This window comes from Branchiostoma floridae, chromosome 7 (genome assembly GCF_000003815.2).
Source record: "Branchiostoma floridae strain S238N-H82 chromosome 7, Bfl_VNyyK, whole genome shotgun sequence".
Taxonomy (NCBI): domain Eukaryota; kingdom Metazoa; phylum Chordata; class Leptocardii; order Amphioxiformes; family Branchiostomatidae; genus Branchiostoma; species Branchiostoma floridae.
The window spans coordinates 4,340,251-4,365,148 of NC_049985.1; the positions used below are offsets into that span (position 1 = coordinate 4,340,251).

At 43.8% G+C, this 24,898-nt stretch overlaps 1 protein-coding gene and 1 long non-coding RNA gene across 2 annotated transcripts in view; one reads left to right on the forward strand and one right to left on the reverse strand.

The window, feature by feature from the left end:
• Positions 1-24,898, forward strand: part of LOC118419148 (protein furry homolog) — a 49,058-nt gene that overhangs the window by 17,867 nt on the left and 6,293 nt on the right. Inside the window, exons 25-55 of the mRNA XM_035825460.1 lie at positions 579-751; positions 1,266-1,426; positions 1,941-2,042; positions 3,449-3,559; positions 4,089-4,243; positions 4,437-4,536; positions 4,945-5,113; positions 5,521-5,747; positions 6,221-6,358; positions 6,972-7,046; positions 7,303-7,514; positions 8,102-8,244; positions 8,928-9,072; positions 9,541-9,641; positions 10,618-10,803; positions 11,516-11,714; positions 12,145-12,355; positions 13,652-14,012; positions 14,427-14,635; positions 16,410-16,520; positions 16,952-17,051; positions 17,548-17,645; positions 18,046-18,354; positions 18,873-19,067; positions 19,726-19,965; positions 20,323-20,397; positions 20,886-21,077; positions 22,383-22,535; positions 23,126-23,313; positions 23,950-24,145; positions 24,481-24,565. Of these exons, the coding sequence (XP_035681353.1) occupies positions 579-751; positions 1,266-1,426; positions 1,941-2,042; positions 3,449-3,559; positions 4,089-4,243; positions 4,437-4,536; positions 4,945-5,113; positions 5,521-5,747; positions 6,221-6,358; positions 6,972-7,046; positions 7,303-7,514; positions 8,102-8,244; positions 8,928-9,072; positions 9,541-9,641; positions 10,618-10,803; positions 11,516-11,714; positions 12,145-12,355; positions 13,652-14,012; positions 14,427-14,635; positions 16,410-16,520; positions 16,952-17,051; positions 17,548-17,645; positions 18,046-18,354; positions 18,873-19,067; positions 19,726-19,965; positions 20,323-20,397; positions 20,886-21,077; positions 22,383-22,535; positions 23,126-23,313; positions 23,950-24,145; positions 24,481-24,565 (5,120 nt within the window). The remainder of the gene's footprint in view (positions 1-578; positions 752-1,265; positions 1,427-1,940; positions 2,043-3,448; positions 3,560-4,088; positions 4,244-4,436; positions 4,537-4,944; positions 5,114-5,520; positions 5,748-6,220; positions 6,359-6,971; positions 7,047-7,302; positions 7,515-8,101; positions 8,245-8,927; positions 9,073-9,540; positions 9,642-10,617; positions 10,804-11,515; positions 11,715-12,144; positions 12,356-13,651; positions 14,013-14,426; positions 14,636-16,409; positions 16,521-16,951; positions 17,052-17,547; positions 17,646-18,045; positions 18,355-18,872; positions 19,068-19,725; positions 19,966-20,322; positions 20,398-20,885; positions 21,078-22,382; positions 22,536-23,125; positions 23,314-23,949; positions 24,146-24,480; positions 24,566-24,898) is intronic.
• LOC118419149 lies at positions 15,770-20,758 on the reverse strand. Its single transcript, XR_004831596.1, has 3 exons — positions 20,747-20,758; positions 16,647-16,648; positions 15,770-16,218 (listed from the first exon to the last, which is right to left on the reverse strand). It is a non-coding gene; the product is annotated as an uncharacterized LOC118419149 (long non-coding RNA).

Here is a 24,898-nt window from a genome sequence, read left to right on the forward strand (position 1 = left end):
GTCTATATGGATACCAAATTCCATAGATACAGTAAAATTTTCTATGATACAGTCTCAATAGTTACTGTCTTCAGGGTTAAAATGGAGTGCTCTTAGACAGATATGGTCTTCATGTTCTAGCTAACTTGGCAATGTATGCTTCAAGTGCTTGACTTGGGGATGGGGTCTTTTACTATCTGGCATCCAATAGTATAACATTTGCTGACATGTTTATTCCTTACAGTTGTGCAGGCACACTTGACAAGGACAGTAACATGCTGGTGCCCCTGTTTGACATGTTGTTGTTCTCCATAGTTGTGCAGGCACACTTGACAAGGACAGTAACATGCTGGTGCCCCTGTTTGACATGTTGTTGTTCTCCATAGTTGTGCAGGCACACTTGACAAGGACAGTAACATGCTGGTGCCCCTGTTTGACATGTTGTTGTTCTCCATAGTTGTGCAGGCACACTTGACAAGGACAGTAACATGCTGGTGCCCCTGTTTGACATGTTGTTGTTCTCCATAGTTGTGCAGGCACACTTGACAAGGACAGTAACATGCTGGTGCCCCTGTTTGACATGTTGTTGTTCTCCATAGTTGTGCAGGCACACTTGACAAGGACAGTAACATGCTGGTGCCCCTGTTTGTGGAGTATATGGACGGGATGCGGATGTTTCTGGAGTCGGAAGGCGACAAGGACTCGCCGACGCTGCAGGACATCCGGCTGCACTTCAGCGGCTTCGTGCACAAGATGATCCGCTCTATACCAGGTTAGTCACATTGTAGTTACAGTTGGAGACAAGTTATCGTTAGTTAATGACATTAAGAGACAGGTCAGTGTTAGATACAGGCTAGTGTTAGATACAGGCTAGTGTTAGAGACAGGTTAGTGTTAGAGACAGGTTAGTGTTAGAGACTAGAGGCTGATTAATATAACTTATATAAAATTCATCTATATTTGCATTCATCTTCAAGTTTTTGCAGTAAGCAGCAATTTTCTACTGAAACAATAACAAGTACAAAAAAGTACAAAAACACATACATTGCATACGCTGTGTCATGAATGTTGCAATATTTGCAGCACTGTTCTTACCACTATGATAGTTAACTGTTGTGGTTACAGTTTGACTTTTGTTATCTATAGCAGATCAGTGGCTGCACTACAGCCTAGTTATATGTACTGTTAGATTGCTTACAGTAATATATACTTAGTATTAATGCCTACAGTAACAGTAGTAACTATCATGATTACTTGTAGTTACATTTAGACTTTTGTTATCTGTAGTGGACCAGCGACGCCCCCTGTTGACCCAGGAGCTGCGCTACAGCCTGTTTTTCCTGCTGGCAAACTGGTGTGGTCGGTTCGGAGTGACGTTCGGCGCTGTCGACAGCACGTTATCCGGCCGTACGGAGGCAAACAAGGACCTCAAGCTGTCGTCTTTACAGGTGGGTTGAGCTACAACACACTGCAGTTATAATCAAATGTTCTTCTACACTCAAATATTGATTCCTGTAATGTTGATAAGTTAAAACTTTAAGGTACTTGGATTTGTCGCTTTATTCCAATTACAAGTGGCAATTAATTGCATACCCATGAAAATGGATTGTGGTGGATACTGTCCCTACTTGGGTTGGTCTCATGTTGTTGTTTTTTTTAAGTAAACATCACTTGTTCATTAGCTACTGTACAGCACCATTAATCTGTCTCTTGTCATGTGGGAATCATTAACATCAGCCATGGACAAGAGAACTCCAAGACAAGATCTACAGGGTTGAAAAAGTGACAAGAGTGCATCTCATAAGCTCCTCAAGTAGCAAACTTTGTTGTGTGAAACTGCTTCAACGTATAGTCTGAAACACCAAGAATTATGGATAAACTAAACTTTAACTAGTAACCAACACTACAAATAACTAAAACACCAGGAATGTTGAAGTTTAACCAATCTGTTTGCACCTTAAGAAACTGCCAGACGACCTTCCCCTGACAGCGACCTGGGCTCCTCCCGGCCGGTTCTGCAGTCTTGACGAGAGTCTTGAGGACTTTGGGAAGACGTCGTTCAAGGTAACCAGGCGGAGTCCTGGTGGTTGTGCTGCTTGGTGCTTCTCGGCTGTCTCACTCGCACTTTCTTGTCTTTTGCAGGACGACTTGAGCTTTATTATATCCTACAGGAAGACTTTAAAACCAGAATTAAAACTGGACTGGTCTACTGAGCACAACTTCAACAAGGGTCGATTTTTTGGGTTGGACTGAAACTTAAATTGAAGTGAATCTGCCGTAAGATTTTTTTAACTTCTGCATTTTTTGTCTGGTGCGGGTAACTTTGAACATTAAGCCACTGTCACACAGTAGGAAAATAGCTTGTCTACATGATGAGTCTGCAAACTCCAAAGGGCATTTTCAGCAACAATATTAATTGATAATTGTCCTCTCAACCTCTGCACAGTCTTTAGGTTTTGGTTGGTGTTCGCAGGTCACAAATCCCTGTCATATGTGTTAGATTTTGTGCAAAAAAATAGGCTAGACTCTCTGGCAATTTTGAAATTGGCAATCAACAAATTTAGCCAAAAGAATTAGCTGTTGACTGTGTGACACCATCTTTACCTGCACCAGTGTCAGTACATTTGTTACATACTATGCAGAGAAAAGTATAATGAGTCCTTACAGGTTGGTAATACTTGTTGACCATTCCTACTGTCTGCATGTGTGGCTTACGGCTTTTGCCTGCTTCTCAACCAACTCTTTCTCTCTCCCTCTTTCTAAGGGTCAGGGTAGCAGAGGACAATCAAACTACATGTACTTAACTTGAACAATTTCTATCCCCTTTCAATCATACAGTGACTGTCATTCATTATGCTTTATACAGCGACGAACTGCCAAATACAGTTCTGACTCTGCTCAGCTGTAGAGATAGTGCATTTGACCTTCATGCTGACCTTCAAATATAAAATAACCCACATATTTATTGAGAAAAGTAGGGGTGATCTGATTAATTGGCTATTATAGAAACGAGCCATACCAAAGCCGCAATTTGCACTGTCCGCTATACTGAAAATCATTCCGCTTTGTGTCAAGCAGAAGACTGTGCTATACAAGACGTACCACATGTACATATTAAGTAAGAAGAAGACGTCAAGATCTTATTTTGGTGTATTGTAAAGAACATGCCATATTGATTGTACCTAAAACGTGCTTCAAACAAAGCTGCCTATGTTATATGATTTTATATAGTGCACAAATGTTTTTTATTGCAACCTGGATGAAAGAATACCACTGTGTAATCTGAAATATAATTTCAGGTACACTTTCCATTCCATTTTGAAAATCTAAAAAATCTTGTCCTTTGAAAAACCCTTACACTGATCACTGATTTCCTTTGATTTAACAAACCTGCATTCAGAAGCAAACATACAGCAAATGTGAAGTTTCAAAGATTTTGCCATTGACCCCAACATTGTTGTTCCCTGTAGGCAATGTCAGCGGTGCTGTGCTCAGGGCCAGTTTTTGACAGCACGGCGCTGTCACAAGACGGGTACCTGTACAACTGGCTGGACTCCATACTGGACTGTCAGGATGACAGGGTGAGTTAGGCTGATTAGGTAACTATTGATGACTAGTTAGTGACGGGTCAATGTTAGTTAGTTCATGGTAAGTGTCGGGCAAGTGTATTAACATGTAATAACATTGGTACCTTTCAACAGATTCTAACTGCCATTGTACATTGTATGTTTATACAAACTGTTATATTACCAATGAGGCAATCAAAGAGAGGAGATTTCACCCCATTCACAATCAGTGCTCAATACTTCCTGTTGGGGTAAAGTAAGGTAAATGAACCCAACTCTATTATTGAGAATTAGGTACATGTATGCTTGGTTAGGCATGGAAGCAGTAGCAAAGCTGAATTGCACATTAAAAAGCATCATGCTTAAACTTTGCCTTCAGTTTTAGTTTTTTTTTAATGAAGAAACTGTGAACTACAGATTCGCTGGCAGGCCCATATGAGTTTGGAGATTTTAAAGATCAGAAAACTCAGTATGTACTAAGGTTTTGCATTCAGATTATTCAGAGGGATAAACCATTTTTTTTATACTACTTTCTCTGCTTCAGGTTCACCAGCTGGGGAGGGAGACAGTTGTCCTTCTGTTGACCTTGAACCCAGAGGTGCCAACGGTGTTGAACTGGGCCGTGGACCGTTGTTACACGGGGTCACGACTGGTCGCTGCCGGCTGCTTCCACGCACTGGCAGCCGTACTTTGTGAAAGGTCAGGGGTCATCCTTTTATCTGCATGTTTGAACTGCCATGGATACAGTGGCAGAAAGATATTAGCATAGCAAACATAGTAGTATTTGCCATAACTTTAGGTTTTTGTACTTAAGCATAACAAAATAATTGTTTTTAAAGACCTTGCAAATCCTGGACATACATGTAACCTTCAACCTGTGTTGACCTTACAGAGACTACCCATGTGACATGGTGTCTGTCCTGAACGTGACCCTGTTTAAGACCGGTGACCCCTGTAACGAGATCAGGGACATGGCGCTGCAGCTACTGCAGGTGCAATATTTCATTCTTTGTTCCATGATTTTCATTTATTTTATTTTATTTAGCCAGGAGATACAAATGTACACTGTCAGGGCATTACTGAGCCCTGTTTTTCAGGAATTCCTGGAAACATTAAGATACACAGAGTATTTTCTGGAAGACCAAAAATAACAAAATTGAACAACATGAGGGTTGGTCGGTAATGTTGTATGCTGCCTTCCAAAGACTCCATTTTACGAATGTACGTCAGCCATTTCAAATTGTAATCTAAGGGACGAGATCTACATGTTGGATATGTGAGCACTCTCCCTTGTAATGTATTACACAATTCAGCCTAGTAGTATAAGCTGCTATGTTTTACAAATAAATCATTCATTCATCCATCCATCCATTCATTCATTCATTCATTCACTCATTCAGGTTCTGGATAACCGCTTCTTCGGCGAGCCAGACAACCTAGAGGACCTGTCCGGCAGCACCGTGACCTTGACGGGGTCTCACCTCCCAGCGACCTTCACCAAGTCCCAGATGTTTCTGTCCCAGGAGCTCTCCAGACAACACCCGGAGTTCACAATACCCATGTTCTCAGGTCAGAGTTCATTTTCTCTAATCATGTACTCAAGAGATTAGAGTTCACTCTATGAAGTCAGGTCAGAGTTCACTCTCCCTTTATAGTCAAGTCAGAGTTCCCTCTGCCTGCGTAGTCAGGTCAGAGTTCACTCTCCCTTTATAGACAGGTCAGAGTTCACTCTGCCTGTGCAGTCAGGTCAGAGTACTCACTCTGAGATCTTGCCAGGTCAAATTTTCTTCTGTAGTCTGGTCAGGGCTCATTCTTCCAAGAATAGGTCAGGTAATCTTTAATGTTTCTTGTGTTCTTATGTTCTTTTTCCCTATTCTCATAGGTCAGAGTTTCCTCTCTCCATGTTCTCAGGTTAGAGTTTACTGAAAACAAATTTAAAGATTTTAAAGCCTCAATCTCATCTTCCCTCCCTGCAGAGATCAGCCATCGCCTCCACCGCGCACACCCCGAGGGTCGACAGGTCATGATGGAGTACCTGTTGCCATGGCTACAGAACCTGGAGCTGGTGGACGAGTCCTTCTCGCCGGCGTCAACGGTGTCGAGCCAGGATCGGCGCGGTGACCGGGTGCTGCGTGGGGAGGGGTGGGGGTCGGTGCAGGCCACCAACATGATCCTCAACAACCTGCTCTACATCACTGCTAAGGTATGTTTGTGCAATTGTGTTTTGGTAAGGGTTAGTGGTGAGGATGTGAGGAGAATGGTGGGGTCAATGCAAGATCAAAAGGCGTTACTAGTAGTTGTCAGGGTAACTGAGTAGAGTCAAATGATTGAACTGGGCTAATATCCTGAGTGGGCGTCAATGTAGTACCCTTATGCATTAAGTTCAGACCAGGCAAAGTTGGTGTGTTGCATTTCAATGATGTACATTTCTGCTATAATGGTACAAATGGCATTAAGCTTATGTTCAAATGACTAGTTTCCTAAGTAAACATGTTTCAGTGTGTTTGCCTGCTCCATACTAGTAATGCATATTCCATATTCTAAACACATCACATGGCCGACTAATAAGAAGTGATGTCAAAGTTCCCAGAGTAAGTTAGTAGTATGGAGTTATTTGATTGTCAAAGGTTATCAAAGGGTACTGGATGCTGTAACGTTTGTTTGTTTGTTGTGCAGTACGGGGATGAGCACCCACGTGCTGTGGAACAGTTCTGGGCGACGATGGTCCATCACTGGCCCAACAACCTGCATGTCATCCTGGAGTATCTCATCAACATGGCAGGGATCACCACACAGCCCGACCTGCTGCCATATGTAAGGGCTCTATCACTTTTGTCATGCAATAGTTGTACTGTTACTGTAACAGTAGCAGTATATCCCGTATTTGATTAAACTGCTGCTGGGGTCCCTATCTCATCAACATGGCCGAAATCACCACACAACCCGACCTGCTGCCATATGTAAGGGCACAGTCAGTTTGTCACACACTGCGATGCCTTCTTAGCCAAGGATATTTGTGCATATATCATTATAAGATTCAGCAGCTGCTCTGTAATGGAAAAGGCTGTCTTAGATCTTTGAAGACAGTTGGTTTTGTCACAGCCAGCTTGAAAATTCTACAACATCAAAATCGAATAATCAGTGGCCTACGACAACAGCGTGCAGTAAAGAATGCTAAGATGTGCTTCAGTGAATGCGCTTAACTGTTGGAGAAAACCTTTTCTTCTGAGATATTATTGTATTTATCAATGCGTGTAATGTTCAGAATCAACTGTTTAACATATTAAGCCAGGTTTGTTTGTCTGTGGTAGTATTTGGGTGTATCGGAGGATGCCTGTTTCTTTTTCTTTTGCCTGCCATTTTCGTTTGGAAAAAGATCCAGGAACCTAGTATCGCTTCAGCCTAATCGCTAAATATTCCGTTACAGGTGAAGCGAGCGGTGATCTACCTGTGTCGTGCCAAACCAGACCAGATGGTGGAGGAGCTGATGAATGAGCTACAGGTGGGTCGAGGTTAATGGTCAGCGTTCAGGGGCAGGGGTTATGGTTCAAAGGTCAAGGGATAGGCAGGGATCAGGTAAAGTCAAGTTCAGATGAGCTGAAGGTTGCACACTTAATGAAATGTTAATTCTTTAGCCAAGAAAAGTACATTTTGTATTTCAGATGCAAAACGAGTACTACTATAATTTGAAAAAGGAGGATTCTGTAAGATTTCGTTAAATGATTGCTTCACTGGAATGATTCTGTACCCTGCTACAGTCGGTAGAGATTGTGAATGCCGTGGCAGAGAGAATAGCAGAGCCGCCGTACTATCGCCTGAGCTGCAGCCGTAAGACGTCGTCAGCGAGCACGGGTTCTGCAGGCATGGAGAGCCCCGGAGAGCTGCCACACGGAGAGCTGGCTACGGAGAGAGACACGCCGAGTCGGCGCTTTTCTTCCCACTCTATGCACAAAGCTGAGGAGGCTACAGGGTAGGAGATTTTTATCATGACATGTAGTGCATGCAGGCTATGTGTGTGGACCAATCACAAGCCTCTATTATTTAATTTCAGGCGTAATTTCATGTCATAAGAATGGGTTGATGAGGAAGAATTTCAGCCTTGCATTCATGATCTTCCATTAATGGCATAATGCACTCTTGTATGCGAATGGGATTTCAACTGGAGCGATGATCGGTTTTGCTTTACTCAGTCTGTGGTGTATTTTGTGGTTAAAGGTCACTTCCCAGGCAAACAACTCATTCGGCCATCAACTGTTACTTGGTCAATGACTCAAAAGTGAAATGTCAGAATGACTACTGAGATCCATTGTAAAACATGCTAGATGCTTTACTTTTCTATTTGAGCACTCTTATAGGAAGTTGCTGTTCAATGTCTTTTTCACAGATAAATTCAATAGTCCAACAGACATGTAATTATGATTTATCTCAAGTTCCATTTCATTTCATTGTGCATATTTGATAGCAATACATGACACACAGCAAGTGTATAAATTTTACAACAGACACTTGATTATTTGTTTGATTTATGTTGTTGATTAGTTTCTGTTTGTTTGTTAGTGTGAGCAGATCGGATTCGGTGAGCTCTCACCGCAGCACAGCGTCCCAGGGTTCCATATCCTCCTGCATGTCCGCAGCTTCCCATGAGGCAATGATGCGGCAGCAGCCAGCAGCAGCGGAGTCTGACAGGAGTAAGGAACAAGGTCAGATGCTGGCTTTAATCTGTTCTACTGGATAGAGTGTCGTTGTTTCTTTTGCATGCATACATATATGGAAAAGAGAGTGTGTGTCCATGGTCTCCCTGAAAGTGACGCAAAGTGTGTGTCCAAGATCTTCCTGAAAGAAATGTCCAGATTCTAATATTGGCATCAGATAGTAGGAAAATACCTTTCTCAATGAGTGTGGGAGCTCTAAAAGGACATATTCAGCTGCAAAACAGTGGTAGATGTACCAGTGTCCTCTCAATCACTGCACAACTTTAAGTAATACTTTTGATTATATTCTTACCCACACAAGTGTATTCCACTGTGTATGTATTCCCACACATACAAGTGTATTCCACTGTGTGTGTATTCCCACACATACAAGTGCATTCCACTGTGTGTATTCCCACACAAGTATGTGCCACTGTGTGTATTCCCACACATACAAGTGTTCCACTGTGTGTATTCCCACACAAGTATATGCCACTGTGTGTATTCCCACACATACAAGTGTGTTCCACTGTGTGTATTGTCACACAAGTATATGCCACTGTGTGTATTCCCACATATACAAGTGTATTCCACTGTGTGTATTCCCACACATACAAGTGTATTCCACTGTGTGTATTCCCACACAAGTATATTCTACTGTGTGTATTAAAATAAATTCTATCCCCATCCAGTAGGGAACCTGTACGCCCAGTGGAAGTCCCTGTTTGATGGCGGTGGCGGCCCCCTGCCCCTCCCCATGCCTGAGAACGGTGGGTACTACTGTCCGCTGTCCGAGTACCTGCGGGAATCGGCTACAGCACCGGTTGGACTCAGCAGGTTAGTAATGCCCTCCAGATGTTTTTTGTTTCTCTTTGCTTCAGCCATACAAAGCTGATAGATTATTGGTTCATATAATTGTTTGTTGACTGTGATGTCATTTGCAGTTCCTTCAAGTCCTTGTGACAAAATTCTTTAGCCTGAAGCGATGTTGGGATCATCAGTACCATCAGTAAAAGATGGTATACCATGTACTTTTAGTGCAATAGATTTTTTCCTTTTTGTTTTCTTTCATTTTGTATGTTCACTGTGATGTCATTTGGCAGTCATATTGGATTACTTTACAACAAAAATGTTGGGTCTGAAGCCATAGTGCAATGTACATAAAGAAGAAGGGTGTATACATTGGGTGCAGATACGAATTTGTATGTTAGTTGAATGCTGCTGTAAGTTGATGTGGTTGAATATAATGAGAAAATGTTTTACCTTGTTGTACAAATTTTAAGACTTGTTCTGTCCTGTGTTCAGGTGTAACCTGGGTGTTGTGCTGCTGGCTGAGCTGGTGTTGGACAGAGTCCAGGTGGAGTGGACGATCCACTTACCTCTCATGCTGCACACACTGTTCCTGGGTAAGTCTTACCTATCATGCTGCACACACTGTTCCTGGGTAAGTCTTACCTATCATGCTGCACACACTGTTCCTGGGTAAGTCTTACCTCTCATGCTGCACACACTGTTCCTGGGTAAGTCTTACCACTCATGCTGCACACACTGTTCCTGGGTAAGTGTTACCTCTCATGCTGCACACACTGTTCCTGGGTAAGTCTTACCTATCATGCTGCACACACTGTTCCTGGGTAAGTCTTACCTCTCATGCTGCACACACTGTTCCTGGGTAAGTCTTACCTCTCATGCTGCACACACTGTTCCTGGGTAAGGATATACAGTTCATCAGCATCTTAGAAACTGCTGATAACCTCCTCTCTATATCTTACATTCACACTCAGTCTGATGTCCTCCTACTGACTTCACACTGGTCCTGTCCCTGGTGCTGAACTTACATGATTAAATACAATATGAAAGTAAATATACTGAATTGTATTTAAATTTGACTATGCTCAGATTATCCTATTAGGTAATCCTAATCATATATGAATACTCCTCCAGGATTAGACCATGGTCCACAAGCTTTACAATGAGTTGAAATTATATATATTAGACAGTTGGATAATCCTATGGAAAAGATAATCCTGTGTAAGTTGCTTATCTTGTTTACCCTCTCCAGGATTGGACCATTCCCGCACCATGGTGCACGAGCACTGTAAGAAGCTGTTGCTGAACCTCCTGATCGTGCTGTCCTCTCTCTTTCTCCCTCTCCATCCCTCTCTGTCTCTCTCTCTCTCTATTCCTCTCCAAAATATATATTATGCCGCTGCTTATCTCAGGTTGCTTATCTTTTTTATCTTTTTACAGGATTGGACCATTCACGCACCATGGTGCACGAGCACTGTAAGAAGCTCCTGCTGATCATGCTGATCATGCCTAAATGAACAGATAGTCCCTCTGTAAGGAAGTTGTTGGCTAATCTTTTTAATCCTTCTGCAGGATTAGACCATTCCCGCACCATGGTGCATGAGCACTGTAAGAAGCTGCTGCTGAACCTGCTCATTGTGCTGTCCTCCCACAACGACTACCTGTGCGTGGCACGGACCCTGCTGACCAATCGCATCCTCAGCCAGCTGCACTGTCTCTCCGTCCTGCCACCGCTGGCCAAGGACTACAACTTCATAGGTGGGCAGCCACAACAGGGTTTTTGATACATACATGTATATGTGTAGTAGAGTGGATTCACTCCTCAAGCTACCAACATCTTGCACACTTCAGTCGTCCCTCAGTAATCTGGAGTCACATAGTCCAAACTTTGAACTTTTATACAGCCTGTCGGCCAAACCAGTTTCACTATGTGCAGCTTCTTCAGTGGCTAGAGGCTTAATTACCAGGTTTCAGATACATAGTCAAAACTTCATGCAAGAAGACCACTCAGGACACAGGCAGTAGGCCAAGGCATTGTTGTCGTGGATGTTATGAGTGTAACCATGGGCAATACGCCTCGGAATGTTTATTGCAACAAAAAATAAAATACAGTACACAGTGGTGCCCCACTCAAGCAAACTGGCACTCAAGCCAAAGGTTGTTGACAAAGAGACCAAGTCAACAGATAATGGCAACCCACTGCGCTCATAAAATGCCCCCGTCAGCGCTGGACTGTATTTCCGGTCATCCTTTGAGATGAGCTAAACCCTCCTTCCCGAAAAAATGACTACTAGTAGGTGAGATTAACGGACGTACCAGATGTGCGTTACCAGTAGTCGTGTTTACAACCAGATTTATGGTACTGCGGGGCTGTTTCAGCGTATAGTCAGGTATTTTGAAACTAATAAATTGTGACAACTTGGAGAGTTTCCACATGGGGGTCTAAACGTTCCTATCCCTTCCCTTACAGCCGACCCACGGGTGGGTGACTCCACCCTCCCCACGCCGGCGTCAGACTCGGGCATGAGCAGCAGCAGCCCGTCCTCCAGCGTGATCAGCGGCCGCAGCGCCACGCCCCCGCCCCCCGCCGACTCCAACATGGTGGACGTCAACACCCTCTCCGAGGTGGATGAGAGTGCCAAAGCTCTCATTGAATTCATCACCACAAGGTATACCATTGAATTTGGTACCTTTTTATTTATAGAAGTAAATCACCATTTCAGGGTCAAATCAATGAAACTCAATTAAGATTTTAATCTTCCCCGTGCCAGTTAGGCACTAGGAAGAGGATTGATATGAAAATGCATAAACTATATTAGGCAGAACCAAATGTTTAAACAAGTTCTTTTAGGCAGACAAGAATGCTCAAGCTCTCTCGACAACAAGTGCCTTTTTTCTATTCATGCACTTTATTTGTGGGGCCACATTTTCACCGTTCATGAATACTCCGAATCTATGAGAGACTGTGCAGTGACAATGTACAACAGTCTTGCTCATATATTTCTGCCGTCTTGTAAAATACATATTTCCTCACTTTGAATAGAGGTATAGAATTAACTGTGGGTAAAAGAGAACTAATCTTATTTTCTACCTCCCCAGGTCGTGCCGGCCCCTGTGGTGCTACGAGGACCTGACGTCGCGCCAGTTCACCATCCGCAGTGCCGAGCAGATGTGCACGTTCCTGCGCCACGTTGTGCGCATCTTCAGCGAATCGCTGCCCGGCTCTCACCTGCAGGAGCGCTGGGGTCAGATCGCGCTCCATATGGCGCTGTCATGCTCCTCACGACACTACGCTGGCAGGTCCTTCCAGGTGGGCACGTTGTTTGTTTGTTTGTTTGTTTATTTAGAGCAGTTTGGAGTCAGATCGCACTCCACATGGCGCTGTCATGCTCCTCACGACACTACGCTGGCAGGTCCTTCCAGGTGGGCACGTTGTTTGTTTGTTTGTTTGTTTATTTAGAGTAGTTTGGAGTCAGATCGCACTCCACATGGCACTGTCATGCTCCTCACGGCACTACGCTGGCAGGTCCTTCCAGGTGGGCACGTTGTTTGTTTGTTTGTTTGTTTATTTAGAGTAGTTTGGAGTCAGATCGCACTCCACATGGCACTGTCATGCTCCTCACGACACTACGCTGGCAGGTCCTTCCAGGTGGGCACGTTGTTTGTTTGTTTGTTTGTTTATTTAGAGCAGTTTGGAGTCAGATCGCACTCCACATGGCACTGTCATGCTCCTCACGACACTACGCTGGCAGGTCCTTCCAGGTGGGCACGTTGTTTGTTTGTTTGTTTGTTTATTTAGAGTAGTTTGGAGTCAGATCGCACTCCACATGGCACTGTCATGCTCCTCACGGCACTACGCTGGCAGGTCCTTCCAGGTGGGCACGTTGTTTGTTTGTTTGTTTGTTTATTTAGAGCAGTTTGGAGTCAGATCGCACTCCACATGGCACTGTCATGCTCCTCACGACACTACGCTGGCAGGTCCTTCCAGGTGGGCACGTTGTTTGTTTGTTTGTTTGTTTATTTAGAGCAGTTTGGGGTCAGATCGCGCTGCACATGGCGCTATCCTGTTCCTCACGACACTACGCTGGCAGGTCCTTCCAGGTGGGATGTTTGTTTGTTTTGTTTGTTTATTTAGAGCAGTTTTCATCTATTGCACTGCACATGGCGCTGTCATGCTCCTCACAACACTAGGCTGGCAGGTCCTTCCAGGTGGGGATATTTTTTATTTATTTATTTAGAGTTGTCAAAACTGCCCAAGACAGTGCGGGATTGTTGAAATCTGTGGACATTGTCAAGAGACCAATAAAATCTGCTCTATGTACTCCGGTGGTCACTACAGGCAGGATTCATAATGCTCATTTCAATGGGAAAAATCTTCTGAAGGACCAGCAAAAAGCACATGGTCACATAAGCCAGATGGTCCATATATAGATGTTGTCTCTTGTACAGGTTTGACTTCACTGCACTGCACTGCACGTGGTGCTATCCTGTTCCTCGTGACACTTGGTGTCTTGTGCATATTTGGATCTCCAGTTTCTGAAACAAGTCGTCGCTCTAATCAAAAACTTCAAATACTGAGTAACCTTGACCTTTACCCTTGCTGCAGATGTTCCGAGCACTCCAAGTCTCCGTGACCTCTAACCTCCTGTGCGACATCCTGGCGCGGTTGGTCGAGACCGTCGCCGACCCCGGCGAGGACATGCAGGGCTACGTCACCGAGATCCTCCTGACTCTGGAGTCCCTTCTTGACAAGATCGCCCCGGAAACGGCCCCGCCCGACTACGCCGGTCACGACCGCATGCGCGCCAGTTCGGAGTCGATCTCTAGTCTACACTCGACACCAAACCTGCACCGCACCAGCATGTGCAGCATCCCGGGGCGGCCAAACAGTGCCGCCTACACACACCACCGCTCCGCGTCCATGTCAAAGGTCAAGCTGCACCTCGCATCACCCATTGAAAAGACAGGTGGGTTTGGCAGCATGCTTCTGGTGCTTACAACTATAGCAGTCAGTTTGTCTTAAGATACGATATATGTTTATGAGAAGTTTGTAACTTCCTGCCCAAAGGCTAATTGCAATTAGGTGGTAAAAACAATTATGGGACATACCATATGGGACATACATGTACATGTACATGTATACATGTGACAATGGACAATGATTAACATTGTTGTCAAGGAGACAAATACTAGTGTCTCAAATGCTAGACTAGTATGCATGTATCTCTGTCTATTTAAAGAAAAGGTTGGATTAATTTTGACATTTCTTATATTTGCAAGCGCATCTATACCTCATGAGACGGGGAACAACAGATACTAAACTGGACTCAAATATGAGTGTGAGTTCAAAACCCAATATTTATCTATCCTTATTTTATCAGACCACCACAGCAACCGTATGCTGGTGGAGACGCGTACGCAGAGCTACAACACGCTGCCGCGGTCCCGCAGCACACAGTCCATGAAGTCCGCCGCGGAGAAGTTCGACACGAGACACAACCTGCTGAGTCAGCTGTTCTGGGTGTGCGTGTCGCTGCTGGAGTCGGATTACGACCACGAGTTCCTGCTGGCGCTCAAGCTCATGGACAGGGTTAGTCATGAAATTGATCAATCAATCGTTTGCTTGCATCATGAGTTGATACATGTCAGCTACAGACAGTTCAGACAGTTCTCGCTACAGTCTTCTGCACTGGGCGTAGACAGTCCAGTCGGATCTGGGGACCCCCAGCTCCTGGAGTGTGTTAAAGACCTGATCTTCCCATCTGCCTCTTGGGCGGCCTCTAGGACGTTTTAATGATGGATCTGGATCTGATATCAGTTTGATCACCTCTTGCATGGGGATTGCTCTGGACGCATATCAGCCATTGTTTGCAATTCTGGCACTGAAATTGATGACAATAGGTATATTCTGGGTATCAAACGGGGGGAGCACATGGGTAACTAACTAGTGCATGTAAAGGAGGTTGTGAGCACTCATTCTTACCAAGGAGCTTTTATCAGTAGGAGAGAGTATGGAGTTACCCGCCCGCTGTGCGCCTTTGTTTCGCCCCGTTAAATCCCGCAGCGCCGCTTTGTTTACTGCCCGCCGCGGTGCCCCTTTGATAAGATGTTTGTAGCGCTGGTTGGCGCGGTTTCTATGCTAATGAGTCATGCCATGACGTCATAGCCCTCGAGCCAGCCCGAAGCCCGATCGGCAAGAGGCGAAGTGGGTCAGGTTTCCGACGATTCCCTTATTTGGAAAACTCAGCAGGCATGTGACTACGTCATCTTGGGGTAGAGGGCAAAATGGCGGACAGTTTGATATGTTTCTCTTCGCCGTACAACAAACATGGGCCAGTTTAGGCCTATTTTCGCGGATCGAGGTCTGTTTTCTTGCGATAGAATTATGAATTTTCACATGTATTTTCAGATGGCTACTAAAAAAATATGACGTTTTTCTTCATTTAGCTGATATTTTTTCGTAACTGTTGATGATGTGCTCGGTAAAATGGCGTGTTCATTGTTGGTCGAACCTTGCTCATTTTTGTCAAACCACCCGTGTTTTTAGAGGATACATCGGGCCTGGAATGAGGTGAAGGTAAGGCGGGAGAGCATAGTTTTCATGGTTTTCGTTACGATCGGGTTTTCGTATATAATGTCTTGAGTTCTCCAGGCATTTGAACTTTGTATTTGTATCGATTTATGAAATATATCTGTTGCATACTTAAAAAAAAACTTGGTTCCTGTGATCATTGAGTCAGGTTTTTCACAGTCATCATTAATTGTAGGAATATTACCAGTTTTTTTTCGTAGACTTTGCCCCAGACAATTTTGCCTTTAGGCTTAGCCCGTACCCGAGCGGCGGTGCTGTCCGGTCGCCGTATGACTTTGAAATTTCACCCTCAGTCAGAGAGAATATTGCCGCCGCTGTATATATTCCGAAGTTACTCTTCTGTTCAACATTGTCAACAAAATCGCAAAAATCAGATCGCTACACACAATGTTTGTATCCCCAGGCCGCCCCACCATGAAAATGACCACAAAACAAAGGGAAAACAAACGCTTGCGTGGGTGAAATGTATGCAGATGCGGGTTTTTGACACGTGGGTGTTAATAAAATTTTGTCGCCCGCTACGAACATACGAACAATGGAAACTAATCCGTACTCTCTCCTACTGATAAAAGCTCCTTGTTCTTACCGTACAGATTTTACCTTATTCTTCCTCTCAAACTGGACAGGGTGAGTCATTACAGCAATGACAAAAAAGTTTATTCTGGGCAAACAGGTTAATCGCATCAGGTCTATGGAACTTAAACAAGGCTGTAATCTCTGTGCTGTTGTTTATCTAATTCTGTTTGCCATCGTTTGTTTCCTTGTGCTCCAGCTGCTGAATGAGCTGCCCCTGGACAGGTCGGACTGTGTGGACGAGGTCAACAGGGTCAGGAACAAACTCAAGTGGTCCAACTTCCCCGGCATGCAGATGCTGCTGTTCAAGGTACAAACATACATTGTCAAATAAATCAACAAACAATTGCAAACCGTTACAAAGTGTCAGCATCCTCCTTACTTCGGAGTATTTCATATTGTAAGTGCATAGACCTTTGTTTATTTCATCCTTCACTACTAGTCATCATCATCATCGCGGGCTGCTTGCCTTGACCACTACCGGAGGTCAAACATGATAATTGCTTTCTCTCACTGTCCGTTTATCATCTGTTCTTTTCATCAAGCAAGGGTTAGACATGCTTTCACATGTAGATGTGGAGGCTTGATGGCAGCTCGCCAGCAGTCTCTGTCTTTAGTGTTGGCCCTGTGTACATGTTGTACATGTAGGTTAAAGAGATGAAGGTTTGAATATGTTGTCAGTCCATCTCTTATAGGTTTGTCCTCGTGTTTATGTTTATTGTTTATGTTTACCATCTCCAGGGTTTCACCTCCCCACTGACCACGGAGCTGACTCTCCAGATGGTGGCCAAACTGACCGTGTTCTCCACCCTGCCGGTCGTTGACCCCTCCGAGGCAGCAGGTTTGAATATTTCTTTTATGTTTGTTTAACAGATAGCTCTTACAGAACGTACACTGGAAAAGTCTTACTCCGTGCAGGGATAAAGAGTATCTAGCTATTCATACTATCAGTCATACTAAATGATGATCATTGTACATTTTATGTGGTACCAAAATGGCTTTCTATTTTTGAAGTGACTAGTGTTACATACATGACCGTCACAGCACACTCAGATATATGACATAATTTACCTTATATGACAAAGGAGTGGCATTTTGTCCCTTAACACATAGGCCAAGTTACACCTCACAGTACATCCTATAGCAATTTAAGATTGAGGGCTTTAAACATGATGCCTTTCAGATTTGGCAAGTGTATTTTTATGTTACCACACTATTTCATGATTGAAAGATTGTTTACATCCTTTATTTATCATTATACCAAGTCACCACTAGTGGCACTAGTGGATGGTGTTAGTGGACTGCGGTTTAACAAATTGATTTCTTCTTATGTACAGGTTTTCCCCTGAATGTCCTCGCCCTGATGCCATACCTGATAAATCACTACGACAGTCCGGACAAGTTCTGTACGGAGTGTGCTGAGAACATTGCAGAGGTGAGTCTCAGTAGAAACAAGTAAATCTTCAAACTTTTGCAGTGGTTTTATTTTTCTGGTTTCAAAGGTGAATTTGTTTAGTGAAGCCTAGCGCCTATGAAGCTATGTTTATCTGTTCTAAATAATGTTTGCCAGATTATTGTCAGATTTGCTCAGAAAAGAAAAAACTGCATAAGCTGCCCTGTATGACTGTTTGTTTATAGATTTGTGTGTTTAAATTTATTTTTCTCAGGTTTGTTTAGAGAAGAGCAAGAAGTTACAGAACCTTGCCCACATCATGACTGAGTGTTGTTTATCTATTGTCTTTTACAGGTCTGTGTAGAAAAGAGTAACAAACTGCACAACCTTGCCCACATCATGACTGTTTTTATTTGTTGTTTATTTGTTGTTATTTTCTCAGGTGTGTTTAGAGAAGAGTAAGAAGCTGCACAACCTTGCCCACATCATGAGCCTGTACAGTAACCACACCTTCGGGAAGCCGTGTAAGTCGTGGGTGTCGGCCGTCTGTAAGTACCTCCACGACGCCTACTCCGACATCAGCCTCACCCTGCTCACCTTCCTGGTGGAGGTCCTGGAGAAGGGTATGATGGGTACCCAGCAGGCCGTGCTGCAGCTGCTCTACAGCCTGCTGCACCAGGTGGACCTCGGCACCGCCCCCATCCACCAGATGAACGCAGACCTCCTGCGCATCATTGCGAAATACGTACAGGTAACGACACATGGGTATACACATACTGAGCGACCACGACTGACCTACATAGACCAGCTTTCTTGGGGTTACAGGTTGAGGATCCTAAGAACGCTATGGGGGACAGGGACGTCTGGAAGGAGAGGGTGGAATTACTCCGGGCAAGTGGCCCTAGATGAAGATGATGATGAACGGCATATATTTGCTAATGTGTTACATAGAGGATTGGTGGCTTGTTGCAAATCCTTCCATGTAAACTCTGTAAGGCTACATGTTGTCATCTTAATGTCAAGTTATCAAGTGGATCCTGAGAAAATATGTGTAAGTTATCTTACACTTTTAATTTGGAAGGATACAGGACTTAGTTTAAAGATGCAATATGAAGGAACCTTGCATAGGAGAGCAAGAGAACAGTCCCTGGCCTGATTTGGCCATGCTATGTTTTGGCTCATAAAAATGACTCCATAAAGAATGTATTTTTGGTGCAGAATCCTGTGTTTTTCAGCAGAATAATCACTTTTTATATCTATTTACTCCAGAGTAACCACTGGCAGGAGTCGCTGAATATCCTGAAGCTTGCAGTTCAAAGGTCGTCTACGCTGGTTAGTCCCGAGGACATTCCGGAGCTCAAGGACATCAAGGAGAGTTCGCTGTCCCTTACCGACATCGACGTGTGTCCCGTCAAGCGAGACCTGCCGGGTCCCACACTGGAGTTCCGCTTCGATGTCTCACAGGTGGGTTCTGGAATCTTTTATTTATTCTTTCATTTTGAAAACTGAAGTGAAACATACTGTGTTCTTGTACTGTATATATAGCTGCAGGCTTCAAAAGATATTGTCCAATTGTAGATTGTTGCAAATAATCAGATACCACCACTGACAGTTCTACAGTGTGAAAATAAGTCTGTTCATGGTTCCCATTTCCCATGTGCAGCAAAATGCGCTGAGGGTAATATATTAAAGGTAAAAGCCCTAACTTGTAAACGGTTCTTGTCTCAACCATGCTTATGAATATATTTTGACATTGCCTAGCTGTCTTTTACTTTTGTCTCGGAGTCCGGGACCTACATCTTTGACATATTACCCACCCAGATTAAGATTAAGTCTTCATTCATAATGTCGTTTACCAACACATGGTATTGATCATCTTCTTGTTAGTCCTGAGGAACAAACACCGATCATCGGACGCCGTGTCCAGTCTCCGCAAGCACAGCCCGACGTTGTGGAGATCACGATAGAGGATGATCCCTAGATTGTAGACAGTTCTTGCCTAGACTATGCTTGATATGTCTTGACATCTTTTGTGTCTCAGGAGCCATGCATGTGCAGGTAGCACCATGAATACTATTAGGTATATTATAGTTCTGATCTTCTTATTATTCCCCATGGACAGACACCGATTATCGGTCGGCGTGGCCAGACCCCTCAAGCACAGCCCGACGTCGTGGAAATCACAATAGAGGATGGTGCTGACAGTGCAGACGAAGACACCAAGGCGGCGCACGACAGCGGTGATAGCTCCAGCCAACGGCAGTCCTCGTCCAACACGTCAACCCTGTCGTCAGCCAGCACCGCGGTCGGGCACGGGTCCTGCATGATTCCCGTCTGCTGGAAAAAGCCTCACCTGTCACAGGTAAATAGATCATGAAAAGAGCAGTAGCAACTGTAAATTCATAAATGTCTTTTTACAGCTGAAATAATTCTGTAGTACAGCTACTGTAGTGTACACCGGAAAGAAAATCGTAAAAGTAAAACCACATTTCAAGGATTACAGTGCCTTATGTGACTTTAGAAAAAATTGTTTGGGCACCAAAACGTAACTGTGGTTTATTAGTTTGCACAATGATAATTCTTGCAAGTGTGCTACAAACTAAGACAGTTATTAAATGAATGATAATGATTAAAGACCATTGTTAGACAAAGGATGAATCTAGACTCACTTACTTGACTAGTTTTCAACCTTGGTTAATTGTTTTATTCTATCTTTCAGAGGAGAACAAGAGAGCGTCTTGTCAACGTGCTGTCCAACTGTGGCCAAAATGTTGGGCTGCCCAAGAGTCCATCAGTGAGTACAATACTGTCTTTTACTTTATCTACAACCTTTTTCTCAAAATGCCAATCTGGCCTTTTAAGCCTAGGAAAATTTCATTCACATGCAATGGAGTTTTAACCCCGGGTAAAAATGTTCAAAAATTCTGTTTCCAAAGAACTAACTATGAGTATTTTACAGTGTACCTCATTGTAACGAATAACATTAAGGGCGTCCTTGCCTGATGGCTTTTAAGAAAGCCATTCATTCTGATATAAACAACTGGCAAGTTTGTATGTAATGCCGAAGGGCTGTTAAATCAGAATGCAAATAGTAGTAGGCATTCATCTGTCTCGTATGGCTATGAAAGGCATGTTTTCTAAACAATGTATTCTATGGAATAGTACATGGTCTATTAACAGTTAGGTGGTGTACAGGTTTCTCCAGACTCTGCCCAAGACCATAAGAAGCACAGTGACACATTCAAGATCGTTTAAAAACCCAGGTGTCCTTTTATCCCTCAGGTGATCTTCAGCTCCAGCAGCGACCTGGCCCTGGACCGACAGACCAGTATGTACTCCTCCAGCGACGAGGTGTCCCCACCCGACCTGTTGCCTAGCGACAACAAGATGGAGGAAGGCACGAGCGGCGAGAGCGGACAGCACTTCATCTTCAAGGACTTTGACTTCCTGGATGCTGAGCTGGAAGAGGCTGAGGTAAATAAGCATTTGTATGATGGGTGGAGCTACAGTGCACTCCTGTTTGTTTGTAGTTGGGCCCATGAGAGTTACATGCGTTACTGGTAAGACTGGTTAATGATATGTTGTTGTCCCAACATATACTGTCTATCTGTCTGTTTGTGTCTGTCTGTAAATGTCATTGGTCACAGAATATTTCTGTAACTTAAAACAAACATTGTTATGACTCCTTGGTTAGGCTTGAAGTCTACTATGTCCGTGTAATGTCCTTGGAAAGCACTGGTACAATGAAACAGGACTCCCCACAATCTGTACATGTTTGTGAAGGAGCAGGTAGCTACGTAGAAAGGCATCCTCATAATTTACCTAGTATGATGTGTGAAAATTACTTTTGAAAAAGATCAATCTATCTGTCTATCCTTACTGCAGAACACTGTTACACTTTGCTATCATAACGGTAACTCACTGTAGGTGCACTTTCCCTCCTACATTTTGTAAAGCATGGACCAGGTGTTCTATAGAAGGTTGCAAAGCCTAGCATCTCTTTTGCTACTACCTTTTGTACGAAAGGTAGTAGCAAAAGATGTTTTACACATACTAGGCTGTAGGACACATCAGAGGGTAACCTTTGCACTTCTATCTTCCCCACTAACCGTTTCTCTCTTCTCTAACCCTTTGGCTTCTCTTGTCGGACAGAACTCCAGCGGAAGGCAGGTATGTTGCTAGGTAACATCACCAGGGTGTGGCGCAATTTCCACTACCAATCAATTCTCACATCCCAAGTTTCACCGCTTTAACTTTCTGCTGGTTTCTTGTCAAGAGCATTTTTGATATAGTTCACTTGCGACATTGCGAAAAGTGGTCTTGTTTGACGTGGACAGTTATTGTGGTTTCAGGGCATCTTGGCATTTCAGTCAAATTGAAAATAAGGAATGCTTGCCGGCAAGTCTCTTTGTGTTTTTTATTTTAAAAAATGTAAGAAGGAAAGCCCTTGAGAAGCCCCTGTGTGACCTTGTCCAAGGTCATAGGAGTTTGTTTGTGACAATGGATTTTGTACATACTGGTTGACACAAGAATGGGACACAAATATTGTGGTTTTGCAATGCTGAATATATGGCAAATTATGTTCACTGCTGTTTTTCTTGTGCACTTTGACCACCAATGCAACATACATGTCTGTGTGCAGTGTTGTGTTTCAATGCATTATGGTACATTATGTATCTACAGTTTGTATGAGTTTTACTCACTGTTTTCTGAAGACGAAAAGGGAAAAGCTTTTTTTTGTGAAAATTAACGCAATGTCTATGTCTTTTTACCAATTAGTCGGAAGGCCTGGACAACTTTAACTGGGGTGTGCGTCGACGGTCGCTCGACAGCGTGGAAAACGGCGATGGTTCACTGCAGGGGTGTCAGCTGTCAGGGAGCGTTCCCAGCCTCGCCTCCGCAGACATGAAGGACGAGTCTTCTGATGACGAGGTACTTTTTTTTTTGGTACTGATGAGAAGTTTCACTGTCTACTAAAGTGAACTGGTGCCTGTGTACTTAGTCTAGTACACATGTATATTGAAAGTTCCAATCTATTACATTATGTCGTTAAAGTTTTGTTTGTTTGGTTTCTGATTCATTTGCTTTTGATTTCTTTGTTTTTTGCTGATTCCCGAGTCATTCATTCAGAGCCAAAAGTGCGTGTTTTATTTCGCGTTTTATTAACGTAACTCTGAAATGCCCTCAATGCTATCTTCATTGCAAACAAGGACAGTCAGAAACAGCTTGGTATAAGTGATAGAATGAATTGGCCAAAGAAAATTTGTTTTAATCTCTTTATTCATACATGTATGTGTCCAGTTCCTAAATCATTCAAGAGCATATTTTGCTGTACATGCATTTTTGAAACAGGATTCGTTATATCAAAATAGAATGCAGACTCTAAACATGCTGTAAATGCTGTTTTCGTCATTGCAAACTAGGATCAGAAATAGCCTGGTATAGTGATAGAATAAATTGACTGAAACAAATTTGTTTTTAAATTAATATCACTGACTCATGCTTGTTGGTGTTCTGTACAGAGTATCTCCCCCAGTGAAGAGGCCTTACCAGCTACGATAGATAACCTGCCCAGCGCCTCCACAGAGCACAAGCCGCACCACCCCGCCAACATGGCCGACACCGCTGACGGAACCGACGACCAGCTGCCGTCCGAGCCAATCAGCATGGAGGTGCACAAGGACCAGTCCAGTGCCCTCTCCATTTCAAGGTCAGTCAGGCTGTCTGTCCATTTCTAGACCAGTCTAGCATGCAGTTCCTCTCAAGGTTACTCCAGTCTAGTGTCTCACAGTCTAGTGTCCCATTTCAAGGTCGACCTACAGTTATGGAGTATACTGGCCATTTCATGTCAGACCTGTGTGCTGTCCATTTCTAGGTCAGGCTGTCTGTCCATTTCTAGGTCAGACTGTCTGTCCATTTCTAGGTCAGGCTGTCTGTCCATTTCTAGGTCAGACTAGCAGGCTGTAACTCCAGTCTAGTGCCTCACAGTCCATTTCAAGGTGGACCTACACACAGTTATGTAGTATACTGGCCATTTCAAGGTCAGTCGTGTGCCCTGTTCATTTCAAGGTCAGGTGTATTTCAAAGACGGACTTGTATCTGGTCTACTTCAAGGTCAATCCAGACTGAGTTTGCTATTTATTTCAAGGTCAGTTCAGTATGCTGTCCATTCCAGTTGCAGTCTAGTGCCCTCTTTATGTCTTGGTCAGAAAAGGGTACAATTTTTTTTAATAGTGAGGGTAAAATACTTGATAGCAAATTCGAAACATAGTGTGAAGGACAATGTAACATTACTGTCATTACTGACTCTTAGCTCTAACAATTAATTGTCTTATCTGTCTTCCAGTGTGTGTAGCGAGGGTGACGGCGCCGACACGAGTCCCGGCACGTCTCCGCATTTCTCATCGCTGACATCCGAGTTCCTGCCGATCTCCATGGACGAGATCGAGGAAGTGTGGCTAACCCACGTGGGACTGATTCTGTCAGACAACAACGGCACGTGTGCTGTCAACACCTTCCAGCTGTTCGCAAGACTCTACAGGGTGAGGGCGGTACTTGTCTGGGGGATATACTGTTGGACAATTGGGTACTGGTTGGTGGGGGCACACGCATGTGGGGCTGATACTGACTCGGACAACAATGGGACGTGTGCTATCAACACCTTTCAGCTCTTTGCACGGCTCTACTACATGTACATGTAGGTGGGGGGAGAGAGGGGTTAATGTATGTAGGGCTGACAAGAACCGAACATGTCATGTAATGCCCTGAGGCAAATGGTTGGAAGAAAAGAGGGGTGGGTGTATCAATGAATAGATGAAGGGGTGGGTAGCTGGAAAGATATTTTTTTAATGCTAATTTATTGTTTGTCCTTTTCCAGATCACCAGGAGAAGGTTCTATAACCTGACCAGGGAGTGTTGTAACTACCTGGGGGACAAACTCCGAGGCATCGCCTCACAGTTCCATATCCTTTTCTGAACAACAGCTGCTGTTAAATCATTACTTTTGTCTAAGGTGTTGTTGTAACACTGTTCCATATTCATATATCAAGAGCAACTGAGTTGGTGTGTCAGATTTGACTCGAGACCAAACAGACTTGACGTAAGCAAGTGTTCAGATTATCTGAAGTAATGGGTTTTGATAGATTAACCTGTAGGATCCATTATTCCATTAAAACAATGAATACTACTTCTTGTACTTCCATAAATTGCATGTAGGTGTAGAGACACTTCTGACGACTTGGTCTATAGTCTTCCTACAATGTTTTGTAATTGAACAGAAATTCGGACATTCAACA